This window comes from Pan paniscus, chromosome 18 (assembly GCF_029289425.2).
Source record: "Pan paniscus chromosome 18, NHGRI_mPanPan1-v2.0_pri, whole genome shotgun sequence".
NCBI lineage: Eukaryota > Metazoa > Chordata > Mammalia > Primates > Hominidae > Pan > Pan paniscus.
In genome coordinates this window covers 24,929,248-24,952,438 of record NC_073267.2, presented here as the reverse complement: position 1 = coordinate 24,952,438, position 23,191 = coordinate 24,929,248, and the positions used below count along the sequence as shown (strand labels likewise).

The window sequence follows — 23,191 nt, the reverse complement described above, 5'->3', positions numbered from 1 at the left end:
TCGAGTTGTAGCTTTGATGGATACTGCCAAGTGGCTGGCCCTTTACTTGTTTACACTCCCATCCGCAATAGCATCGTAACATTTACATTGCAGTTCCAGTGAACTATTTGGTCAAGGGCTCAGCTGTTTGGCCAAGGTCATGACGTTTACGGTGACATTGCCTTTTTATTATAAACAATGTATTTGTCTCTTGACAGAATATTTTTTTTCTCATCTCATTCTGTGACCCAGGCTGGAGTGCAGTAGCGTGATCACAGCTCATTGCAGCCTTGAATCTCCTGGGTTCAAGCAATCCTACATCCTCAGCCTCTCAAGTAGCTGTGACCACAGCCATGTACCACCACACACAGAGTGTTATGTTTTGTTTTGTTTTGAGATGGGGTCTCACTCTGTCACCCAGATTGGAGTGCAGTGGTGTGATATTGGCTCAAGGCAACTTCTGCCTCCTGGGCTCAAGCAGTCCTCTCATCTCAGCCTCCCAAACAGCTGGAACCACAGGTGTGTGCCGCCATGCCCGGCAAATTTTTTTTGTATTTTTTGGTAGAGACGGGGTTTCTCCGTGTTGCCTAGGCTGGTCTCAAACTCCTGAGCATAGGAGATCCACCCACCTCAGCCTCCCAAAGTGCTGGGATTATAGGTGTGAGCCATCATGCCCGGCTGGCACACAGCTAGTTTTTAAATTTTTGTAGAGATGGAATTCCCCTATTTTGCCCAGGCTGGTATGAAACTCAAGCGATCTTCCCACCTCAGCTTCCCAAAGTGCTGGGATTATAGGCATGAGCCACCATGCCTGGCCAACAGATTTTTTTTTTTTTAAATTATAGTCATGCCCTGTTGTGGAATCCTTGCAGCCATTTATTTATTTATTTATTTTAAGCTTTCAGGATTTGTATTAAATCCTAGTCTAGTTTAACGGTATCTGATGTTACACACATCATCTCATGGTGAACGTGTTTAATAAGCGAAAGCAAATCAGACAGCTTATCTAAGTCGTTATTTTTTGTGGACTAAACAGTAAGGTAACAACTACCCAGAACCCTATGGGTCATGATGGACACTTGCTCAGTTTTCATACAAGTTGTGTTTGTTATCAAAGTATATCTGCTAATATTTAATAAAGTGAAATGTCATTGGGGTGGAAAAGTCAAGCCTAGACATTTGGTTGGAAAAGAACAGATCAAGTATGGATTTCACAAACCAAAAGTTTATAAACTCAATGCAATACAAGTCCTTTCTATTGTAAAAGCTTAGTTGAAACTAAAAGATCTGTAAAAACTACTACTTCGGGCCTTAAACAGTACTAGCTCTTATGAGCAAAAAAAGGACACAACTCCAGCCTGGGCAACGTGGTGAAACCCTATCTATATTAAAGTACAAAAATTAGCTGGGCTTGGTGGTGTGTGCCCATAATCTCACCTACTTAGGAGGCTGAGGCAGGAGAATCACCTGAACTAGGGAGATGGAGGTTGCAATGAGCTGAGATTGTGCCACTGCACTCCAGCCTGGGAGACAGAATGAGACCCTGTCTCAAAAAAAAGGAGGGGGGCCATAACTGTTGAGATTGTATTACTTGATTTTATTTTACATTAGGTGGTAGGTACAAAGCAATCCTTCTTAATGAAGCTGACAGTTAGCTTCCCTTAGGACTTTTTTTTCCAGACAGGGTCTTGCTGTGTCACCCAGGCTGGAGCGATGCAATCATGACTCACCACAGCCTTGACTTCCTGGGCTCAAGCAATCCTGCTTCAGTCTCCCAAGTGGGTGGAACTACACACATGTACCCACCATGCCCGGCTAATTCTTTTTTTTTTCTTAAATTTCTAGTAGAGACAAGGTCTCGTTACCCAGGTTGGTTTTGAACTCCTGGGCTCAAGCAGTTCTCCTGCCTTGTCCTCCCAAAATGCTGGGATTACAGGAGTGAGCCACCGCACTTGGACAGAACATATTCAATAATGCACATTTAAAACAAGTATTCGTCTTACAAGTTGTTCTGTAATCCAAACATATGACAGCTTGGAGAACAACATTTAGAAAACAGAAGCCAATGTAAAAAGACAGATTAATACAACTAGAAGCCAGGCACGGTGGCTCACGCCTGTAATCCCAGCACTTTGGGAGGCTGAGGTAGGCAGATCACCTGAGGTCAGGAGTTCGAGACCAGCCTGGCCAACGTGGCGAAACCCCATCTCTGCTGAAATTAGCTGGGCATGGTGGCGTGCACCTGTAATCCCAGCTACTTGGGATCCTGGGAGGCAGAGGCTACAGTGAGCCAAGATCACGCCGCTGCACTCCAGCCTGGGTGACAGAGCGAGACTCCATCTCAAAACAAAAAACAAAAAAACCCGACTAGGATAGTGTAGGTTTTGTATGGCTCAGACTTTACAGTTTTCTTACTGCATCATCAATGTATCGATGTAGAATATCTGTTCCAGCTAGGTGCGGTGGCTCATGCCTGTAATCCCAGCACTTTGGGAGGCCAAGGTGGGCAGATTGCTAGAGCCCAGGCTTCGCAACATGGTGAGCCCCCATTTCTACTAAAAAAAAATACAAAAATTAGCCAGGCATGGTGATGCACGCCTGTAGTCCCAGCTACTTGGGAGGCTGAGGTGGGAGAATCACTTTACCCTTGGGAATGTCTAGGCTGCAGTGAGCTGTGATCACACTACTGTACTCCAGCCTGGGTGACAGAGTGAGACCCTGACTCAAAAAAAAAAAAAGAAAAGAAAGAAAAGAAAGAAACCCTGTCTCTACTAAAAATACAAAAAATTAGCTGGGTATAGTCGTGCATACCTGTAGTCCTAGCTGCTCGGGAGGCTGAGATGGGAGAATCACATGAGCCCAGGAAGTCAAGACTGCAGTGAGCCATGTTTGCACCACTGCATTCCAGCCTGATCAACGAGAGTGAGACCTTGTCCCCTGTCTCAATAAATGAATGAATGAATGAATATTTCTTCAGCTGGCCCCATTGCTGTGGATTTAAAGAAATACCTTTTCTTCCTGGTTTTATTTAACCTTTGAGATCCATCCAATAATCTCTAATATCATCAATTAGCACTTCCCCTTTAACATCCCAAACACTAAGGTACCTCATTTTCCCAATCTGAAACATGTTATCAGCTGGGTACAGTGGCCTGTAATCTAATCACAGCACTTTGGGAGGCTGAGGAGGGTGGATCACTTGAGACTAGGAGTTCGAGACCAGCCTGGGCAACATGGTGAAACCCCATCTCTATATGAAATTTAAAAAAGAAAATAAACATGTTATTATGTTTACTGCCGCTGCTCTGTTTGGAAGATGACAGAGCTCCCAAAGTTTTGCCAGTCTTTTGTTCCTTTACAAGTTTTTCTGGAGCAACTTACTTTTTCTTCTTTAACTTTTTGTCAAACTCACTGTCAGAATTCCTGCCAGAAGAGCTTGAAGAAACAAGTTCCTTTGATTCAGACATTATGCTGCCCTGCTTCTGCAGCTGAACACCCTCCTGTTCACTCATGTGCAACTGACTCATTTGTAAAAATTTCTTTTTTGGCCGGGCACGGTGGCTCACACCTGTAATCCCAGCACTATGGGAGGCCGAGGCGGGTAGATCACAAGGTCAGGAGTTCGAGACCAGCCTGACCAACGTGGTGAAACCCCATTTCTACTAAAAATACAAAAATTAGCCGGGTGTGGTGGCAGGCACCTGTAATCCTAGCTACTCAGGAAGCTGAGGCAGGAGAATTGCTTGAACCCTGGAGGTGGAGGTTGCAGTGAGTCAAGGTCACGACACTGCACTCCAGCCTGGGTGACACAGCGAGACCCTGTCTCAAAGAAAAAAAAAGTTTTTTTTTGAGACAGGGTCTCGCTGTGTCACCCAGGCTGGAGTGCAGTGGTGCCATCATAGTTTACTGCAGCCTCAACCTCCTGGGCTCCAGTGATTCTTCCACCTTGGCCTCCCACAGAGCTGGGACTACAGGAATGCAGCACCACACCTGGCTGATTTTGTTTTGTTTTGTTTTGTAGAGACAGAGTCTCACTATGTTGCCCAGGTTGATATTTTAAATTTTTAAATAAGAGACAGGATTTTGCTATGTTACCCACGCTGGTCTTGAACTCTTGAGGTCAGGCTGTCCTTCTACCTTGACCTCCCAAAACACTGGGATTACAGACGTGAGCAACTGTGTCCAGCCCTGTGCACCATTTATTGATTGATTGAACACTTAGCTGTGGCAAAGACTAACCTTACAAGCATTCCATCTGTGTCTCAGAACGCTTTTGGGTGCAGTTAGTGGAATACCCTGTTAGAAGGGACAAACGATCCTTTAACTCACAGATGGATCACCTGGGGACCTAGTTAATGTTCAGATTCTGACTCAGTAGGTCTGGGGTGGAGCCTAAGAGTCTGCATTTCTGGCAGACTCCCAAGAGGCTGATGCTAGGGGCCCACAGACCACACTTTCAGTAGCCAGGGCATCAATCATAGACATTTGTCTTTTGATTCTGCACAAGGCTGGAGGTGGGTGACTCCAGGATGAGACTAGCAGTGTAGAGACACCAGGGCTCTATTTTGGCTTCTCTCTGACTTCATTGCCTTCCCTCCTGCAGTTGCAAGTAGCTGCGGCAGGTCCAAGCATGCTTCCCTTACAGGACAACATCCAAAGAGGACAGAAGTGGGGCAGTGGGAAATTTTAAGAAGGGATTTTCCTCCTGTGGCTTTCTTTTCTTGTCCTTTGGAGAGAAAAACCTTTCCCGGAACCTTAAACCTTCCTTACTCCCCAGGCGTGCTTTTCTTTGCATCCCAGTGACTAGGATGGGGTTACATTCCTGCCTGGACTGGTCACTGGCATGGAGCAATAGGATTGCAAGATTGGCTATACCAATCAGGATTCAACCCCTCGGACTAAGCATTTTGCTGTTTTCTTGTTAGCAAGGAAGAAGCGTGGAATAGCTGGTAGATAGGCAGACATTAGTGTCTGCTACACCATGTTATCTCAGTTTTCCACACAACTGTACCATCATCCCTGTTATAGACTGAGGAAGCAGCTTGCAGCAGTAACTGACTTGCTTAAGGTCACACAGCTATGACAAAGGTAGGACTCCTGTCCATCAACCTTTCCATCAACAGTACTCATGCTGCTCTGCTCCCCATCAGGTATGACAATCGGTGCAGGAACATGAGCCAGGAGCAGGTGGCCCAGAAGCTGGCCAAGGACCCCAAGCCTGCAATCCGCTTCCGCCTGGAGCAGGTGGCGCCGGCCTTCCAGGACCTGGTGTATGGCTGGAATAGGCATGAAGTGGCCAGCGTGGAGGGAGACCCAGTCATCATGAAGAGTGACGGCTTCCCCACATACCACCTGGCCTGCGTGGTGGACGACCACCACATGGGCATCAGCCACGTGCTGCGAGGCTCTGAGTGGCTCGTCTCCACTGCCAAGCACCTGCTCCTCTACCAGGCCCTGGGCTGGCAGCCACCCCACTTCGCCCACCTGCCTCTGCTCCTCAACAGGGATGGCAGCAAGCTCTCCAAGAGGCAAGGGGACATTTTCCTGGAGCACTTTGCTGCTGATGGCTTCCTGCCCGATTCCTTGTTGGACATCATCACCAACTGTGGCTCAGGTTTTGCAGGTACGCGCCCACCTGAATAGTCCTGGCAGCAGAGAGCATGGCCAGGAGGAGCAGGGCTTTGGCTCAGACAGTCCTGCTCTTTGGTCCCAGCTTTGCCACCTACCAGCCAGGTGACCTTGAACAAGTTTATTCTTTTATTCAGTAAATGTTTATTTTGCCAGACACCACAGTAAGTGCTGGGGCTACAATAGTGGGTGAGATAGACATGATCCCTGCCTTCAAGGGACTTATAGTCTCTGAGCCTCAGTTGCATATCTGGAAAATGGGGATAAGTGTCTACCTCATTGGGTTAGGATTCACTGAGCTCAGGAGTGTAGGGTACCCAGCCCAGCACCTGTCACACTGTAAGCACAAAAAATGACAGACCCTATGATTGTGACAATTATTACAAGCATGTATGCTAACAGTATGACTAGAATTAATATGGATTTAGTTTCTTTTTTTCCTTCTTCATTTTACTGCCAGATGAATCTAGTTTATTTCAAGCTGAGCACTTATCCATGGTCCAAGACTTAGACCCAAACCTTGAAGAAGCAAGCATCAAATAGGATGACCTGAAGGATTTCTGAAAATGTGTCCAGAATAGCCTGCCTGCTGGTCTCATTTCATTTAACACAACATACTATTAAGGGGTAGATACATATCTCCACTGTTTGTAAGAGGATTGTGAAGCTCAGAGAAGCTGAGTAACTTGCCAAAGTCACACACCTAGTGAGGGATATAGTGCTTCAGGCCTATGCCTGATCACGATGCCTGCTGACCGTATGGGACTGAGCTGCTGCTCACAAGAAGCAGCTCCCAGCACTACGGTTCTTAACTTTTTTTTTTTTTTTGAGACAGAACTTCTTGTCCCCCATTCTGGAGTGCAATGGCGCGATCTCGGCTCACCGCAACCTCCGTCTCCTGGGTTCAAGCGATTGTCCTGCCTCAGCCTCCCGAGTACCTGGGATTACAGGCACCCGCCACCACGCTTGGCTAATTTTTGTATTTTTAGTAGAGATGGGGTTTCACCATGTTGTCCAGGCTGTTCTTGAACTCCTGACCTCAGGTGATCCACCCGCCTTGGCCTCCCAAAGTACTGGGATTACAGGCGTGAGCCACCGTGCCTGGCCTGGTTCTTAACTCTTGATCGTGCTTTGGAATCAGCTAGGAAGCTTCTAAAATATGCTCAGACCCCAACCAAACCCAGTCGACTCAGAGTCTCTGGTACAGCCAGGCAATGGGCGTACTGTTCTGCAGCTCGTGTCTTGAGAGTAATGGAGATGGGTTTAGCCTGATTGTTTTCAGACCTTTTTTTCTTTAATGATGGAACCCTTTCTGAAAATGAAATCTCATTCAGGCTCTTGATATATAAATAGCTAGAAGTTAAATCCCTTTGGGCAAAGTGGAATGGGGGGCCCAGGGCTTGCTCACTCAGCCTCCCTTATGTTTGAAAGTAGAAGGAGGGCGGGCGCAGTGGCTCATGTCTGTAATCCCAGCACTTTGGGAGGCCAGTGCAGGAGGATCATTTAAGCCTGGGAGTTTGAGACCAACCTGGGCAATATAGTGAAACTCCATGTCTACAGAAAAATGTATGTATGTATGTGTGTATGATGTATTTATTTGATAGAGTCTTGCTCTGTTGCCCAGGCTGGAGTGCAATGGCACAATCTTAGCTCACTACAATCTCCGCCTCTCAGGTTCAAGTGATTTTCCTGCCTCAGCTTCCTGAGTAGCTGGGATTACAGGCATGCGCCACCACACCTGGCTAATTTTTGTACTTTTAGTAGAGATGGGTTTCACCATGTTTGCCAGGCCAGTCTCGAACTCCTGACCTCATGATCTGCCGACCTCTGCCTCCCAAAATGCTGGTATTACAGGTGTAAGCCACCATGCCTGGCTCTACAGAAAAATTTAAAAATTAGCCAGGTGTGGTAGTATGTGCCTGTAGTCCCAGCTACTTGGAAGACAGGCTGGAGGATTGCTTGAGCCTGGGAGTTTGAGGTTACAGTGAGCTAGGATTGTACCATTGCACTCCAGCCTGGGCAGCAGAGCAAGATCCTGTCTCTTAAAAAAAGAGATAAAGTGGAAGGAGGAAGGGAGAGAGGAAACTGAGTGGCTGGGCCTCTCTTCTTTGCAGAGAACCAAATGGGCAGGACCCTGCCGGAGCTGATCACACAGTTCAACCTGACCCAGGTCACCTGTCACTCAGCCCTGCTGGACCTGGAGAAGCTCCCAGAATTCAACAGGTGAGTGGGGAGCATGGAGATCCCCTGGTGGCAAAGGGCTTTCTTGCTTATGATGATCCCTACAGCAGAGGGTATAATGGGCTCTGGTACCTAATTCTGTGTGACCATGGCTAAATCACCTAGCCTCTTTGAGCCTCTGTTTTCTCTTCTCTAAAATGGGATTAATAACAGTACCGATCTTATATGCTTGTTCTATGAAAGTATCTTGTATTAAGTGTTGCATGAAAATATCTTGTATAGCCCTGGCACATACAAAGTGCTCAGTAAATGGTACGTATATTTTTATCATTAACATTATGTTCCTAGCCACCCCTTGCATGGACTCTGTTAACAACCAAAGCCTGGAGAGGTGTATCTTCATTTTAGACTCCCTCCCCACCCTCAGCCTTACATCCAGCCAACACAGTGAGTGAGCACTGTCTCATGGCATCTACTTTATATTTCATGTATTTGATATTGCAAGTAGCTCTTCACTTGGAAACCTCCAAATATCGTTCCAACTCAGATCATAGTTAACATGTCTGAGTCAAAGGGTATTAGTGTTGGCTGGGTGTGGCGGCTCACACCTTTAATTCTAGCACTTTGAGAGGCCAAGGTTGGCAGATCACCTGAGGTCAGGAGTTCGAGACCAGCCTGGCCAACATGGTGAAACCCTGTCTCTACTAAAAATACAAAAATTAGCTGGACATGGCACATGCTTGTAGTCCCAGCTACTTGGGAGGCTGAGGCACGAGGATCATTTGAACCTGGGAGGCAGAGGTTGCAGTGAGACAGGATCACACCACTGCACTCCAACCTGGGCAACAAAGTGATACTCTGTCTTTAAAAAAAGTTATTAGTGGTTTGTAAGACCATCAGCCAGGTGTGCACCTGAGGTGAGGGTCTTCCTGATACTTTGCCTAGAGCACTGGTTTGGGGACACAGTATCAGTGCATTTACTTGCATGAGCCCAGAGAATTAACGTCAGTTGCAGATATTTTAGGGCTATTACTTTATTTACTTCTCCCATCAGACCTATGAGGTCAGTTGTATGATTTTGCCCTGTTTCACGTATGAGGAACCCAGGACATAGAGAGGTTAAGAAACTAGCCAAAGTGGCCAGGCATGGTGGCTCACGCCTGTAATCCCAGCACTTTAGGAGGCCGAGGCGGGCAGATCACAAGGTCAGGAGATCGAGACCATCCTGGCGAACACAGTGAAACCCCGTCTCTACTGAAAATACAAAAAACTTAGCCGGGTGTGGTGGCGGGCACCTGTAGTCCCAGCTACTCAGGAGGCTGAGGCAGAAGAATGGTGTGAACCCAGGAGGCGGAGCTTGCAGTGAGCCGAGATTGCTCCACTGCACTCCAGCCTGGGCGACAGAGCAAGACTCCGTCTCAAAAAAAAAAAAGAAAGAAACTAGCCAAAGTTCACACAGTAAACAGTGGGCATCTTTTGAATGGGGCATTCAAGAGTGGATGTAGGCTGGGCGCGGTGGCTCACGCCTGTAGTCGCAGCATTTTGGGAGGCTGAGGCAGGTGGATCTCCTGAGTCAGGAGTCAAGATCAGCCTGGCCAACATGGTGAAACCACATTTCTACTAAAAATACAAAAAAAAAAAAAAATCAGCCCGACGCGGCGGGCGCCTGTAGTCTCAGCTACTCAGGAGGCTGAGACAGGAGAATCACTTAAACCTGGGAGGTGGAGGTTGCAGTGAGCCGAAATCACACCATTGCACTCCAGCCTGGGCAACAAGAGTGAAACTCCATCTCAAAAAAAAAAAATGCCTCTTTCTATATATTTTAGTGGCTGGGTCTCGCCCTGTCACCCAGGCTGGAGTGCAGTGGTGACATCTCGGTTCACTGCAGCCTCAGACTCCAAGGCTGAAGTGATCCTTCCCCCTCAGCCTCCAGACCAGCTGAGTCTATAGGTGTGTACCACCATGCCAGGCTAATTTTGTTACTTTAAATTTTTTTTGTAGAGATGGCATCTTACCATGTTGCTAGGTTGGTCTTAAACTCCTGGCCTCAAGTGATCCTCCCTTCTTGGCCTCCTAAAGTTCTGGGATTAAGTGAGCCACTGCACCTGGCCAAAAGCTTCTCCAGGTCCAGCAGGACTGAGTGGCAGGTGACCTGGGAAGCGGAGGTTGCAGTGAGCGGAGGTCGCACCACTGCACTCCAGCCTGGGTGACACAGTGAGGCTCCGTCTCAAAAATAAATAAATAAAAATAAAAGGTCAGCTACTATTTTGAAAACACTGAAAGCGTGGCTGGGCATGGTGGCCCACACCTGTAATCCTGGCACTTTGGGAGCCCAGCTGGGTGGATTGCTTGTTGCCTAGCCTGGACAACATAGCAAGACCCTGTCTCTACAAAAAACTAAAAAATTAGCTGGGCATGGTGATGTGTGTCTGTGGGCCCAGCTACTTGGGAGGGTGAGATGGGAGGATCGCTTGAGCCTGGGAGGTCTAGGCTGTAGTGAGCCATGATCGTGGTACTGCACTCCAACCTGGGCAACAGAGCAAGACTCTCAAACAAAAACAAAAACCAAACCCCTGAAAAGAAAGCACGTCTCCGAGTTGCTTGGGACTTTCAGGCTGTTTGTGACCTTAGTCACATCCCTTTCTTTTTATAAACGTGAAGAGATTCTTCTAGCTTGCGAAAGGGAGGGCTCATGGGACCTGATATGTCATTCTTCCAACTTCACCCTTTCCCTGGGGGAGAGACGGTTTGGGTGGGTTGGGGTGTTGACAGCAGGGCAGCCCCTTCATTTCTTCCGCAGACTGCACCTCCAGCGGCTGGTGAGCAATGAGAGCCAGAGGCGCCAGCTGGTGGGGAAGCTGCAGGTCCTTGTGGAGGAGGCCTTTGGTTGCCAGCTGCAAAACAGGGATGTCCTCAACCCAGTCTACGTGGAGAGGATCCTCCTGCTGAGACAGGTGTGGTGTCAGGATTCTGGGAGGCTGAGGGAGGGGTTACTGGGTGCCTCAATTCCTCCTGCCTTCCAGAGCCCTGTCCCTAGTGCATTCAATGACTGCCTCCTTCCCCAGGGTCACATTTGCCGCCTGCAGGACTTGGTGTCCCCAGTATACTCTTACCTGTGGACTCGCCCTGCAGTAGGTCGAGCACAGCTGGACGCCATCTCGGAGAAGGTGGATGTGATTGCCAAGCGTGTGCTGGGGTGAGTACCCGCAGGCTGAGCTCAGGGTTCCACACCCTCCTTCCCTCTCTCTGTCCCATGGCTCTCTTTCCTTCAGGGCTGGGCTGTTGGGGCCCCAGCACAACTCCATGGCCAGTGAAGAAGTGACCCTTCACTGGCTTTTGCTGGTGAGGAGGGCTTACCCGGAGAACCCGGGCTTTCTCTGGACATAGGCATGTGTTCACTGCTTGCACCAACCTGGTTGCATCCCAGCTCTGCCGTGTACTCACCAGATTATGTCACCTTGCTCAGGCGGCTTCACTTTGGCCAAGTTACTGTACCTATTTGAGCTTCCTTTTCCTTCTCAGTGAGAGAGAGACAATGCTAATTCTTACTGTAACAGTAATAACTTTCAATTACAAACGCAACCAAAGCTGGCTTAGGCAAGAGGGGAATAATTGCTTATGTAACTGTAGATGCTAGAAGAAGGGCTGCTTGAGGCACAGCTTAATGCAGGAGTCGGTACTCCATTACCAAGATTCGCTTTCTCTCTCTGCCTTTCCCCTTCTGCCCCTACTCGCCGATGCTGACCACTTTTCCTGCAGAGGCTGTGTATCAGGTAACTAGAGGGCAAGACTCTCTACCAGACAAAAGAAATGACAGCGCATGTCCTTTGTGGAAGTACATTTCTCCATTATGTAGCAATCTGCAGGAAGCAGCTCAGGGCTCATCCTCCCACCTCAGCCTCTTTAGAAACTGGGACTACAGGCACAAGCCACCACACCCAGCTAATTTTTTTATTTTTTGTAGAGACAAGATCTTGCCATGTTGCCCAGGCTGGTCTCAAACTCCTAGGCTCAAGCGATCTTCACACCTCAGCCTCACAGAGTGCTGGGATTACAGGCGTGAGCCATAGTGCCTGGCCAGGGCCTATTAGTTCTAATTCACCAGGATTCAGTGTCGTAACTGCCTGTCTCCACCATGAGGTTGGGTTTTAGATTTGCTCTGGGACTCCCTCTCGAGTCAGGAAAGCTGATACCCAAATGTTCAGGAGCTGCCAGATCACTAGAAATCCTTTCTGTGCCTATGCCATGGTTCTTAACTCTGGGCCAGCTCTAGCAGGTCTGGAACTGCCATTGTTCCCGGCCTGGGGCCTGTCATTGTTTCATCAGCTCCTTGGCAGCCTGCTTCCCTGCAGTGCCATTGGGGAGAGTGTCTGCTTTTTTCCCACATTATATTTTTTGTCTTCAGTATTTCGTCTCCTGATTTTTGTAAATAGCAGTACTCATGTGACCCAGTTAATAACTGTCTCAGTCCATGGGGTTGCTATAGCAAAATAACAGACTGGTGGCTTCAACAACAGACATTTATTTCTCACAGATCTAGAGGCTAGAAGTCCAGGGTCAAGGTGCCACCGATTCAGTGTCTGGTGAGGGCCTTGTTCCTGGGCCCTTCCCTTTTCCAGCCCTTCGCTGCATCCTCACGTGGTGGAGGGACGAGGGACTCTCTGGGGTGTCTTTTATAAAGGCACTCATCTGTGCATAAGGGCTCGGCCTGCTTGACCTGTTCACCTCCCAAAGCCCACACCTGTGAATACTGTCCCCTTGGGGGTTAAAATTTCAACATATGAATTTAGGGGAACACAAACATTCAGAACATAGAGATGATGCAGTAAGAACGATCATCCTTGGCTGGGCGCGGTGACTCACGCCTGTAATCCCAGCACTTTGGGAGGCCCAGGCGGGCGGATCACGAGGTCAGGAGATCAAGACCATCCTGGCTAACACGGTGAAACCCCGTCTCTACTAAAAATACAAAAATTTAGCCGGGTGTGGTGGTGGGCGCCTGTAGTCCCAGCTACTCGGAAGGCTGAGGCAGGAGAATGGCGTGAATCCGGGAGGCAGAGCTTGCAGTGAGCTGAGGTTGCACCACTGGACTCCAGCCTGGGTGACAGAGCAAGACTCTGTCTCAAAAAAAAAAAAAAAGAAAAGAACGATCACCCTTGTCTGAAATTGAAACTCATCTGCTTCAGTGCTGACAGTTAGTAAGGAAATCTGTCTGCACTGAAAGGCTGCTGCTTCAAATCACTTATGAACCCAATTCCCTGAGACAGTAGTGGTCCATACTGAGTTGACTTTGGAATGCAGTTGCCTGGACCATGTTTGAGCAGGCAGGGTCAGAATTGACATCACAGATCATCTGCACCAGAAAGATGTCCAGCCCCAGTTACTCTTCAGTGTTTCCATGTTGGAATCTCCAGTAATAACTGAAGGGAGGCTGGACACTGTGGCTTGTGCCTGTAATCCCAGTATTCTGGGAGGGTGAATGGGGAGGATCACTTGAAGCCAGGAGTTTGAGACCAGCCTGGGCAACATAGCTTGACCCCATCTCTACAAAAAGTAAAAATAAAATTAGCCAGGCATCGTGGTGGGTGCCTGTGGTCCAAGCTGCTCAGGCAGCTGAGGTGGGAGGATCGTTTGAGCCCAGGAGTTTGAGGCTGCAGTGAGCTGTGATTGCACTACTGCATTCCAGCCTAGGTGACAGAGCAAGATCCTGTCTTAAAAAAAATAATAATTAATTATTTTTAAAAACTGAGAGGAACTGGAAAGTTGCAGTGAAATATACTCATCCCCAGCCTATTCCCATCTCTTGACTAACTCAATCAGGGCCGAGGCAAATTTTTGTAAGTCCACCTCTAACTGAATGGAGAATTTCTCCTGAAACAAAAGCTTTTGGGCAGAGCATCTTGCTCAGCTGGACTGCCAGGATGTGGGGGTTGGTTGCTGGCCCGCTGGAATCCTAGAGGCTTCAATTTGTGGAAGAATGGCCATAGCAAGTTGGTGGCAGAGCCATTGCTGGAGCTGGGTGGGGTCTTCTGATTTCTTCTCTTCTTGGCTACGTCTCCAAAGAAGTCTCCCTCTACCAATCTTAAAGCTATATTTCAGATAATTTCCCAGAAATTATCCATTCTATGTCAAATCTATTCCTAAGTTTCTTTTTTGTTGTGCCTGCAAGCAGAACTGTTTCTTTTTAGATCCTTTTGTAATGTCTCAAAGCTCTTGATTGTACTTAAGTTAACTAATTTTTAAAAATTTTAAATTCAAATACGAAATGTAATACTTGGCCGGGCATGGTGGCTCATGCCTATAATCCTGCCTATAATCCCAGCACTTTGGGAGGCCAAGGTGGGTGGATCACCTGAGGTCAGGAGTTTGAGACCGGCCTGATCAACATGGTAAAACCCTGTCTCTACTAAAAATACAAAATTAGCTGGGCGTGGTGGCACGTGCCTGTAATCCCAGCTACTCAGGAGGCTAAGGCAGGAGAATCGCTTGAACCTGGAAGGTGGAGGTTGCAGTGAGCTGAGATCGTGCCATTGCACTCCAGCCTGGGCAACAGAGCGAGACTCCATCTCCAAAAAAAAAAAAAAAAAAGGTAATATTTCTGAGTATTTATCATGTGTTCAGGCACTTGGTGCTTTATAAGTTTTAACTCTCTACGATAGCCTTGTGCAGGACAGATACTATTATTATTTTTTTTTTATTTTGAGACAAAGTCTCGCTCTGTCACCCAGGCTGGAGTGCAATGGTGCGATCTCGGCTCACTGCAACCTCCTCCCAGGTTCAAGCAATTCTTCTGCCTCAGCCTCCTGAGTAGCTGGGACTACAGGCACCCGCCACCATCCCTGGCTAATATTTTTGTATTTTTAGTAGAGATGGGGTTTTACCATGTTGGCCAGGTTGGTCTCGAACACCTGACCTCAAGTGATCTGCCTGCCTTGGCCTCCCAAAGTGCTGGGATTACAGGCGTGAGCCACTGCACCAGCCTCAGATACTATTATTCTCCCCACTTTACAGATGAGAAAACTGAGGCATAAAGATTGCATGACGCAGAGGTAGCAATGAGTAAAGCCTCTTATGGCACCTCTTACCTCCCTGCATTGTGACCACTGGCTTCTCTGTGTGTGGTCCCTTGGTGTTTTTTCCTTCCCGACCTGGATAAGGGAGAAAGTGGTCGATATCTTCCTCACCTCCCTCAAAACAGGCTTGAACATTGGTTGTGCTGCTCGTACTGTAGCTGATCAATAACCTTCTGAAGCCCTTCCTCCCACCCACTTGCCATTGGCCCATGCAGGCCCTGTAAACTGGCCCTCTTCTTCTAGGCTTCTAGAAAGATCTGGTATGAGCTTAACTCAGGATATGCTGAATGGAGAACTGAAGAAGCTATCAGAAGGTCTGGAAGGCACCAAGTATAGTAATGTGATGAAACTCCTTCGGATGGCCCTCAGTGGACAGCAGGTGAGGCAGGGACACGGGTTGGATTGTTCCCTGGAGCCCCTCATTGATCCTTTGAACTTACGTTTCCTGGCAGGCACTGAGCTCAATATTGAGTATACAAAGGTGAATGAAACATGATCACTCCCCTCATTCAGTCAATCAACAGACACTATTGAGTACCTACTATGTGCAAGCATTGTGTTAGGTACAGTGAATACAGTATAGAATGAAACACACATACATAATCTCTGCCTCCATGGGGTTTGCAGTTTATTGGGGATAACAGACCTAGCAACAGCTTACTTAATATGGGAAAATCAGGCCAGGCACGGTGGCTCACACCTGTATTCCCAGCACTTTGGGAGGCCTAGGCAGGTGGATCACCTGAGGTCAGGAGTTTGAGACCAGCCTGGGCAACATGGTGAAGCCTTGTCTCTACTAAAAATACAAAAATTAGCTGGGGGTGGTGGTGCGCCTGTAATCCCAGCTACTTGGGAGGGTGAGGCACGAGAATTGCCTGAACCTGGGAGGCAGAGGTTGCAGTGAGCCAAGATCGCACCATTGTATTCCAGCCTGGGTGATAGAGTGAGACTCTATCTCAAAAAAAAAAAAAAAAAAAAAAAGGGCGGTGGTTGGAGGAGAAACAGGCTCTTAGGACCCATCCTTTTCCAGGGAAATAACACAAGCACTGATCCTCAGAACACAGGCAGCAGTGTGGGGGCTGGCCTGGGAATAATTTCTGCAGACTAAGGCTGAGCTTCAGTTCTTTAGGCTGTTTAAGGTAGTAAGGCAATATTTGCTCTTTTTGTTCTTAGCAAGGACCTCCTGTAGCTGAGATGATGTTGGCCTTGGGACCAAAGGAAGTACGGGAACGGATCCAGAAGGTGGTTTCCAGCTAGGGAGAGGATGTGTCGGGCAGTGGAGATCGCCCTAAGAACCTGTGAGCTTAGAAACAGCTTTCAGAGACCAGAAGGAGGCCTGGGGCCCGTCGGGAAGTTTGCTGAAGGAACTAAGAGTGGAAACAATCTCTGACTGTACACAAGTACATTTGTGATCCACCACAGGCCCGTTTTTGTCAGTTGGCTGGGGAAGCCCAACCCATCTAACCTCCTGGACTCTGGAAAGGCATTCTCCGGGTCTGGTTTCTCACACATTACACAGCAGAGGTTTGGAGTTAGTTCACAGAAAAGTTAACATCCCGGAACAGTGCAGAAGGCTTGGGTTTCAGTTTGCTAGGGCCCCCATAACAAAATGTCACAGAACCAGGTGGTTTAAACAACAAGAGATTTATTTTCTCACATTTGGAGGCTAGAAGTTCAAGATCAAGGTGTCAGCAGGCCTGGTTTTTCCTAGAGGCCTCTTTTGTTGGCTTGCAGACAGCAGTCTTCTCACTGTGTCCTTGTGCGGTCTTCCCTCCATGCACACACATCTCTGGTTTCATTATGTGCCCAACGTTCCTCTTCTAAGAACACCAGTTGGACTGGATTTTAACTTTAACCAGCCTCATTTAACTTAATCCCTCTTTAAATGCTCAATCTCCAAGTACAGTCTCATTCTGAGGTTCCGGGGGTTTCTCAACGTAAGAATTTAGGGGGACACAATTCAGCCCGTAGCAGCCTGGCAGCAGGACTCATGGGTCCCAGTTCTCAGGCCCCAAGGACTCAGAGCAGCAAAGGATACGTGACACAAGCAGGGCTGAACTGGACACCAGACTTTCTTTGGGGCTGTAAAAGGAGAAGTGTGACTCCACTGCCAAGGGTAAGCACTCTTGTCTTATGCTACCCTTTATTCTTGAACCTTGGGGCAGCCTGTGTCTCTCTTCCCTAAACGTCATCTGTTCCATTTTTCCAGTCTTCCAGACCTGGTCCTTGCACTGGAGACCTTCACCCTGCCTATTTTGTGGCTTTCTCTTCAAATCCACCTCGTCCTTCCTCCATGACTTATAAGTCATCATCTCTGCTGGTTTCTGAAATGAGATATGCTTCTTGGGGTCTTCAGTGAAGAGGAATAGCAAGTGAAAGGAGGATGGTGGCAGGGTACATGAACCCCTACCAGGCTTCTAGGCTTCCCCTGCATGGCAGCCAGCCTCTAAGTTGGCCCCCAACCATCCCTGCCTTCTTCTATTCACACCCTTGTGTGGTTCCTTCCCACATTGAATAGGCCTGACTTGTGTAACGACTACGCTATTGAAGAAATGAGAGTTTGACTTCTGAGGGTAAGTCATAAAATACATCGTGGCTTCTGTCTTGTTTTCTTTGATCGCTTACTTTGGGGGAAGCCAGCTTCCAGGTCATGAAAATACTCAAGCAGCCTTATGGAGTGCTCCACATGACAAGGGATCGAGGCCTCCCACCAATAGCCATGGGAGTGCGCAATCTTGAAAGCTGGTCCTTCAATTCCAGCCAAGCATTCACATGACCGCAATCCTAGCTGATCTCGCTTGTGACCTCTATGGGAGACCCTAAGCCAGAACCACTCAGAGAAGCTGCTCCGGAATGTCAGACACATGAACTGTGAGATAGTAAACGTTTATTGTTTAAAGCTACTTGGTTTGGGGATAATTTGCGTTTCAGCAGTAGACAATATATTTATTTTGTCCAGGGGAGAGGAAAGGCGATTACAGAGTTTGTTGAGCCCCATAGAGTCCTAATCTTTGCTTAAAGAAATATACCAGTTCTTTCTAATACAGAATCCATTAAGTTCGTTGGTTGCAAACAATAGAAACCAACTCTGCCTCACTTATGTTTATTGGAGGCCATAAGAGAGCCACAGCATCTACCAAAAAGCCAAAAAAAAAAAAAAAACAGGTCTTGGAAAAGACAGGAACTAGCTACAGGAGCTAATGGCCAATCTTGTCTGAGTTCTTTGATGGCGACACATGAACTACAGCCGTTTTGTTGTTGTTAATTTCTCCGTGTTTTCCCCTCAGTTTTGGATGACTCTGCTCAAGGTTCAGATTCTGAGGAGCAAGTATCTGTTGGGCTATCTGAGGTCCTGCTACCATTCCTTGGCCAGTAATAGGTAGTTTCACAGGGATTATATGCAATGGAGGAAAAGTTGTTCTCAAGGAAAACTAGGGAGCTTTTTCCAGAAGATGATGTAACGGCAGAAACAACAGGTGGTTGACCACAGAAGGGGACAATAATAATACTTGTAATTTATTGTGCGCTTATGTGAGCCTCACCCTCTCCCAGGTGTCAGATAATGCTCGTAAATGCCTTAGTCCATCATCTCAGTAAATTTTTTTTATAACACTATGAGAGAAGCAGTATTTTTTTTTCTGTTACAGATATGGAAACCGATGTTCTGAAAAGTTAACTAAAACTTCCGAGGTTATAGTACGAGGCAAAACCAAGATTTAAACTCAGATCTGTGCCGATCCAGAGTCCAAGCTTAACTCTGATCTACTGAGTGTTGTCAGAGCATCTGTTTCTAAGACATTAAGAATGGTTAAAAGGAGCTTCTTGGCTCATGGTCAAGTGAGTGTTTTTAACAAAGTGAGTGGTCAAAATACTAAGTCGATTCTGGTATATCTACAACATGGATGAACCTCTAGGACTTCATGCTAAATGAAATGTCAGTACAAAAGGACAAATACTTCCTAATGCTTTGTGAGGCAAAGGTGGTAGGCTTGTCAAAGGCCAGGAGTTTGGAGACCAGCCTGGGCAACATAGCGAGATCCTGTCTCTACAAAAAATTTAAAAATTAGCCAGGTGAGGTGACATATGCCTGTAGTCCCAGCTACTTGGGAGACTAAGGTAGGAGGATCACTTGAGCTGAGGAGTTAAGGCTGCAGTGAGCTATGAATGCACTACTGCACTCTAACCTGGGCAACAGAGCAAGATCCTGTGTCTAAAAAAAAAAAAATGAATAAAATAAAGTTAAAAGGATAGATACTGTAAGATTCTACTTATTTGAATTACTTAATCAAAATTATACAGGCAGAAAATAAGATGGTGGTTGTCAGACTTGGGGAGGCAGAAATGGGAAGTTACTGTTTAGGGTATAGAGTTTCAGTTTTGCAAGATGAAGTTACAGGGGTCAATGGTGGTGATAATTGCACAACATTATAAAGATACGTAATGCCGCTGAACTGTATATTTAAAAATGACTGAGATGGTAAATTTTATATTTTTCTGTATTTTACCACAGTTTTTAAAAAATACTAAATTAGAGCTGGGCCTGGTGGCTCACACCTAGAATCCCAACATTTTGGGAGGCCAAGGCAGGCAGATCACTTGAGGCCGGGAGTTCAAGACCAGCCTGGCCAACATGGTGAAACCCCATCTCTACTAAAAGTACAAAAATTAGCCAGGTGTGGTGGTACATACCTATAATCCCAGCTACTTGGGTGGCTGAGGCACAGGAATTACTTGAACCCCCACAGAACGGGAGGTTGCAGTGAGCCAAGATCACACCATTGTACTCCAGCCTGGGGAACAGAGCGACACTCTGTCTCAACAAGAAATTAATAAAAAAGCGAAATTAATAAAGCTGTTGCTACTTCCTCAAGTGAAGTGTGCTGTGCTATCTTGAAAGCAGCTCCAGACGTCTGTCTTCTGTTTGAGGGTTTTGCTCAGGATCAGTAAGACTGTTTTTTTTTTTTTTTTTTTTTTTTTTTAAGAGGATGTTGCTCTGTTGCCTGCCCAGACTGGAGTGCAGTGGCACAATTATATTTCACTGTAGCTCTAACTCCTGGGCTCAAGAGATCCTCCTATCTCAGCCTCTTGAGTAGCTGGAATCACAGGTGCATGCCACCACACCTGGCTAAGTAAAAGTGTTTGAAGGAATTTCATACATTTTAAATAACCTCAAGCCCATCCCCAGTGTTTTGAGGGTATAGTGCAGCAGTGAAGGGCACAGAGGCTGTCTAGATTCAGAAACATTCTGCCCCTTATTCACAAGTGACTTTCTGTACCTCAATTTTCTTGTTTGTAAAATAGGAATAAGAATTGTACCCATCTCAAAGAGTTGTAAGGATTGGAATAGATAACATATACGAAGTTCTTTTTTTTTTTTTTTTTTTTGAGACGTAGTTTCACTCTTGTTGCCCAGGCTGGCATGCAATGGCGTGATCTTGGCTCACTGAAACCTCCACTTCCCGGGTTCAAGTGGTTTTCCTGCCTCAGCCTCCCAAGTAGCTGGGATTACAGGCATGTGCCATGTGCCGCCATAGCCAGCTAATTTTGTATTTTTAGTAGAGACGGGGTTTCTCCATGTGGATCAGGCTGGTCTCAAACTGCCGACCTCAGGTGATCCACCTGCCTCGGCCTCCCAGAGGGCTGGGATTACAGGCATGAGCCACCACGCCTGGCAACATATATGAAGTTCTTAGAACATTGCATGGCATTTAATAAATGTTAGGTAACTATCACCATTATTTTCATCCTTAGAAACAGTGATCTTGGTGGCAATGCATAGAAACACACTCAGACTAACTGAAACCATGAAAGGAATTTATTGGAAGAATTAGGACTCTCACAGATCTAAAGGGCAGGACTTCCAACTGGACCTCACAAAAGAATGGAATGTGTACCTAGAAACCTGTTGGGACCAAAGGCAGCCACTCGGCCCTCTGAGATGGCACAGTTTCTAACATTCACCCCTCTGTGTGTCTGCTCCCCTTGTTTTCCCTCTGCAGGCTGCCTTTCTCTTTATCTCTGCAGTTGGCCAACAGCTGCCCTAGCCCTGAAGGTAAATCATCTCTCTTCTCCTACATCACCAATTAAATAACCAGTATTCCACATACAAACTCGCAGGGGAGAATCTGATTGGCCTAGCCTGGGTCAGGTGTCTACCCCTGGTCCAATCAGCTGTGGTCAATGGGAGTCATATTCTATGATCATGGCTGCAGGTGGCTCACTTTAGTGCGTGGGAAACCAGTTCCTTCCCCTGAGCGTGTTCTTTTTCGGTGTTGTTTAGAGAGTATCCTTTCCAGGGCTGGGCACGGCGGCTCATGCATGTAATCCCAGCACATTGGGAGGCCAAGGCCAGTGGATCACTTGAGCCTAGGAGTTCGAGACCAACCTAGAAAACATGGTGAAACCCTGTTTCTACAAAAAATGCAAAGATTAGTGGTGTGTAGTGATGCACACCTGTAATCCCAGCTACTGGCGTGGCTGAGGTGGGAGGATCACCTGAGCCCAGGGAGGTGGAGGCTGCAGTGAGCCAGGATAGTGCCACTGTACTCCAGCCAGGGTGACAGAGCAAGACTGTCTCAAAAAAAAAAAAAAAGACAGTATCCGTTCTAGAAAATTACATTTTTATAGCCAAATTTGGAATCCCATTCATACTGCCTTTATCCTACTTTATTTTTGCCTTCATAGTACTTTTTACTAAATGAAATTATATATTTGTACATATTTACTCTCTATCTTACTCAAAAGAATATGAGATTATGGCAGGAAGTCTGTCTTTTTGTATAACCATAGCACCTGGCACGTTGCCAGATACATAGTAAGGGTCAAGATCTCATGATGAAAAAGTGTTTGAGGACTATGTTAGTAAGATCAGTTTCTTCAGAAATGGCACTCATCAGCTGGTCTAACTGCCAGACTCTAACAGTTACCAGTATCACTTCCATTTAAGCGGGGAAGTCTTTCCTCTTTTGCAAGATTTGCCAGTATAATTAGCAGTCCAGTCTGTTGCTTGTAATTTGCATTGAATCCAGCTGTCTGGGAGAGACTACCTTTGACAAAGCTTGGAAGTGAAGGGTGGGGACAGATGACTGACATGTGTTTAGTGGGGACTAAAATTAGAAGTTGTTGGCTGGGTGTGGTGGCTCACTCCTGTAATCCCAGCACTTTGGGAGGCCAATGGGGGAGGATTGCTTGAGCACAGGCGTTTAAGACCAGCCTGGGCAACATGGTGAAACCCCCCCATCTTTACAAAAAAATACAGAAATTAGCTGAGCATTGTGGTGAGCACTTGTGGTCCCAGCTGCGTGAGAGGCTGAGGTGGGAGGATAGCTGGAGCCCAGGAAGTCGAGGCAGCAGTGAGCTGTCTGTGTCACTGTACTCCATCCCTGGTGACAGAGTGAGATTCTGTCTCAAAAAATATAAATGTCAGCCAGGCGTGGTGGCTCATGCCTGTAATCCTAGCACTTTGGGAGGTGAAGTCAGGTGGATCATGAGGTCAGGAGTTTGAGACCAGCCTGACCAACATGGTGAAACGCCGTCTCTACTAAAAATACAAAAATTAGCCAGGCATGGTGGTGCACACCTGTAATCCCAGCTACTTAGGAGGCTGAGGCAGGAGAATCGCTTGAACCCGGGAGGCAGAGGTTGCAGTGAGCCGAGATCACAACACTGCACTCCAGCCTGGGTGACAGACTCCATCTCTAAAAATAAATAAGTAAATAAATAAATAAATAGGCCAGGCGCGGTGGCTCATGCCTGTAATCCCAGCATTTTGGGAGGCCGAGGCAGGCAGATCACGAGGTTAGGAAATCAAGACCATCCTGGCTAACACAGTGAAACCCTGTCTCTACTAAAAACACAAAAAATTAGCTAGGTGTGGTGGCATGCACCTCAGGGGTTCTGAGGGATGAGTAGGAGTTTCCCAGGTAGATGGGGGTTGGAAGGCTATTCCAAGGAGAGGGATGAAAAATAAAGCTTCACAAAGTTGTTCAGGACTGGACCAAGAGTAGGAGTCAGGGGAGAGGTAGAACTGGCTGCTGAGAAACCAGGCAGATGTGAGATCCAAATAATAAAACCCAGATTCAATAGAAAAAAATTAGCTGGGCATGGTGGCATGTGCCTATAGTCCCACCTACTAGGGAGGCTGAGGCAGGAGGATCACTTGAGCCCAGGAAGTCAAGGCTGCAGTGAGCTGTGATTGCACCACTGCACTCCAGCCTAGGCAAGAGAGCAATAAATCTTAAATAAGATTTATTATCCTACTTAGCAGGAAGTTCATTGGTAAGGTGGGCTGCAGGGTTGGTTAATTACACGTGTGGTGACATCAGTGAGGA

The 23,191-nt window shown here is 47.1% G+C and overlaps 1 protein-coding gene across 5 annotated transcripts in view; it reads left to right on the top strand.

Moving 5' to 3' along the window:
• EARS2 (glutamyl-tRNA synthetase 2, mitochondrial) overlaps window positions 1–23,191 on the top strand; it is a 45,340-nt gene that overhangs the window by 16,883 nt on the left and 5,266 nt on the right. For 2 of the 5 annotated variants that reach the window (XR_610956.6, XR_004666782.3), the window contains exons 4-10: window positions 5,130–5,602; window positions 7,722–7,830; window positions 10,589–10,742; window positions 10,854–10,984; window positions 15,105–15,240; window positions 16,035–16,977; window positions 17,071–18,476. Coding sequence is in view for 3 of the 5 variants with exons in the window: in XM_008966279.7 (XP_008964527.1) it covers window positions 5,130–5,602; window positions 7,722–7,830; window positions 10,589–10,742; window positions 10,854–10,984; window positions 15,105–15,357 (1,120 nt within the window). In the remaining 2 variants the exon portion in view is untranslated. Of the gene's footprint in view, window positions 1–5,129; window positions 5,603–7,721; window positions 7,831–10,588; window positions 10,743–10,853; window positions 10,985–15,104; window positions 15,465–16,034; window positions 18,477–20,860; window positions 20,914–23,191 lie in introns of those variants that run through there. The other 3 variants (XM_063598576.1, XM_003813707.7, XM_008966279.7) reach the window with 3 other exon arrangements.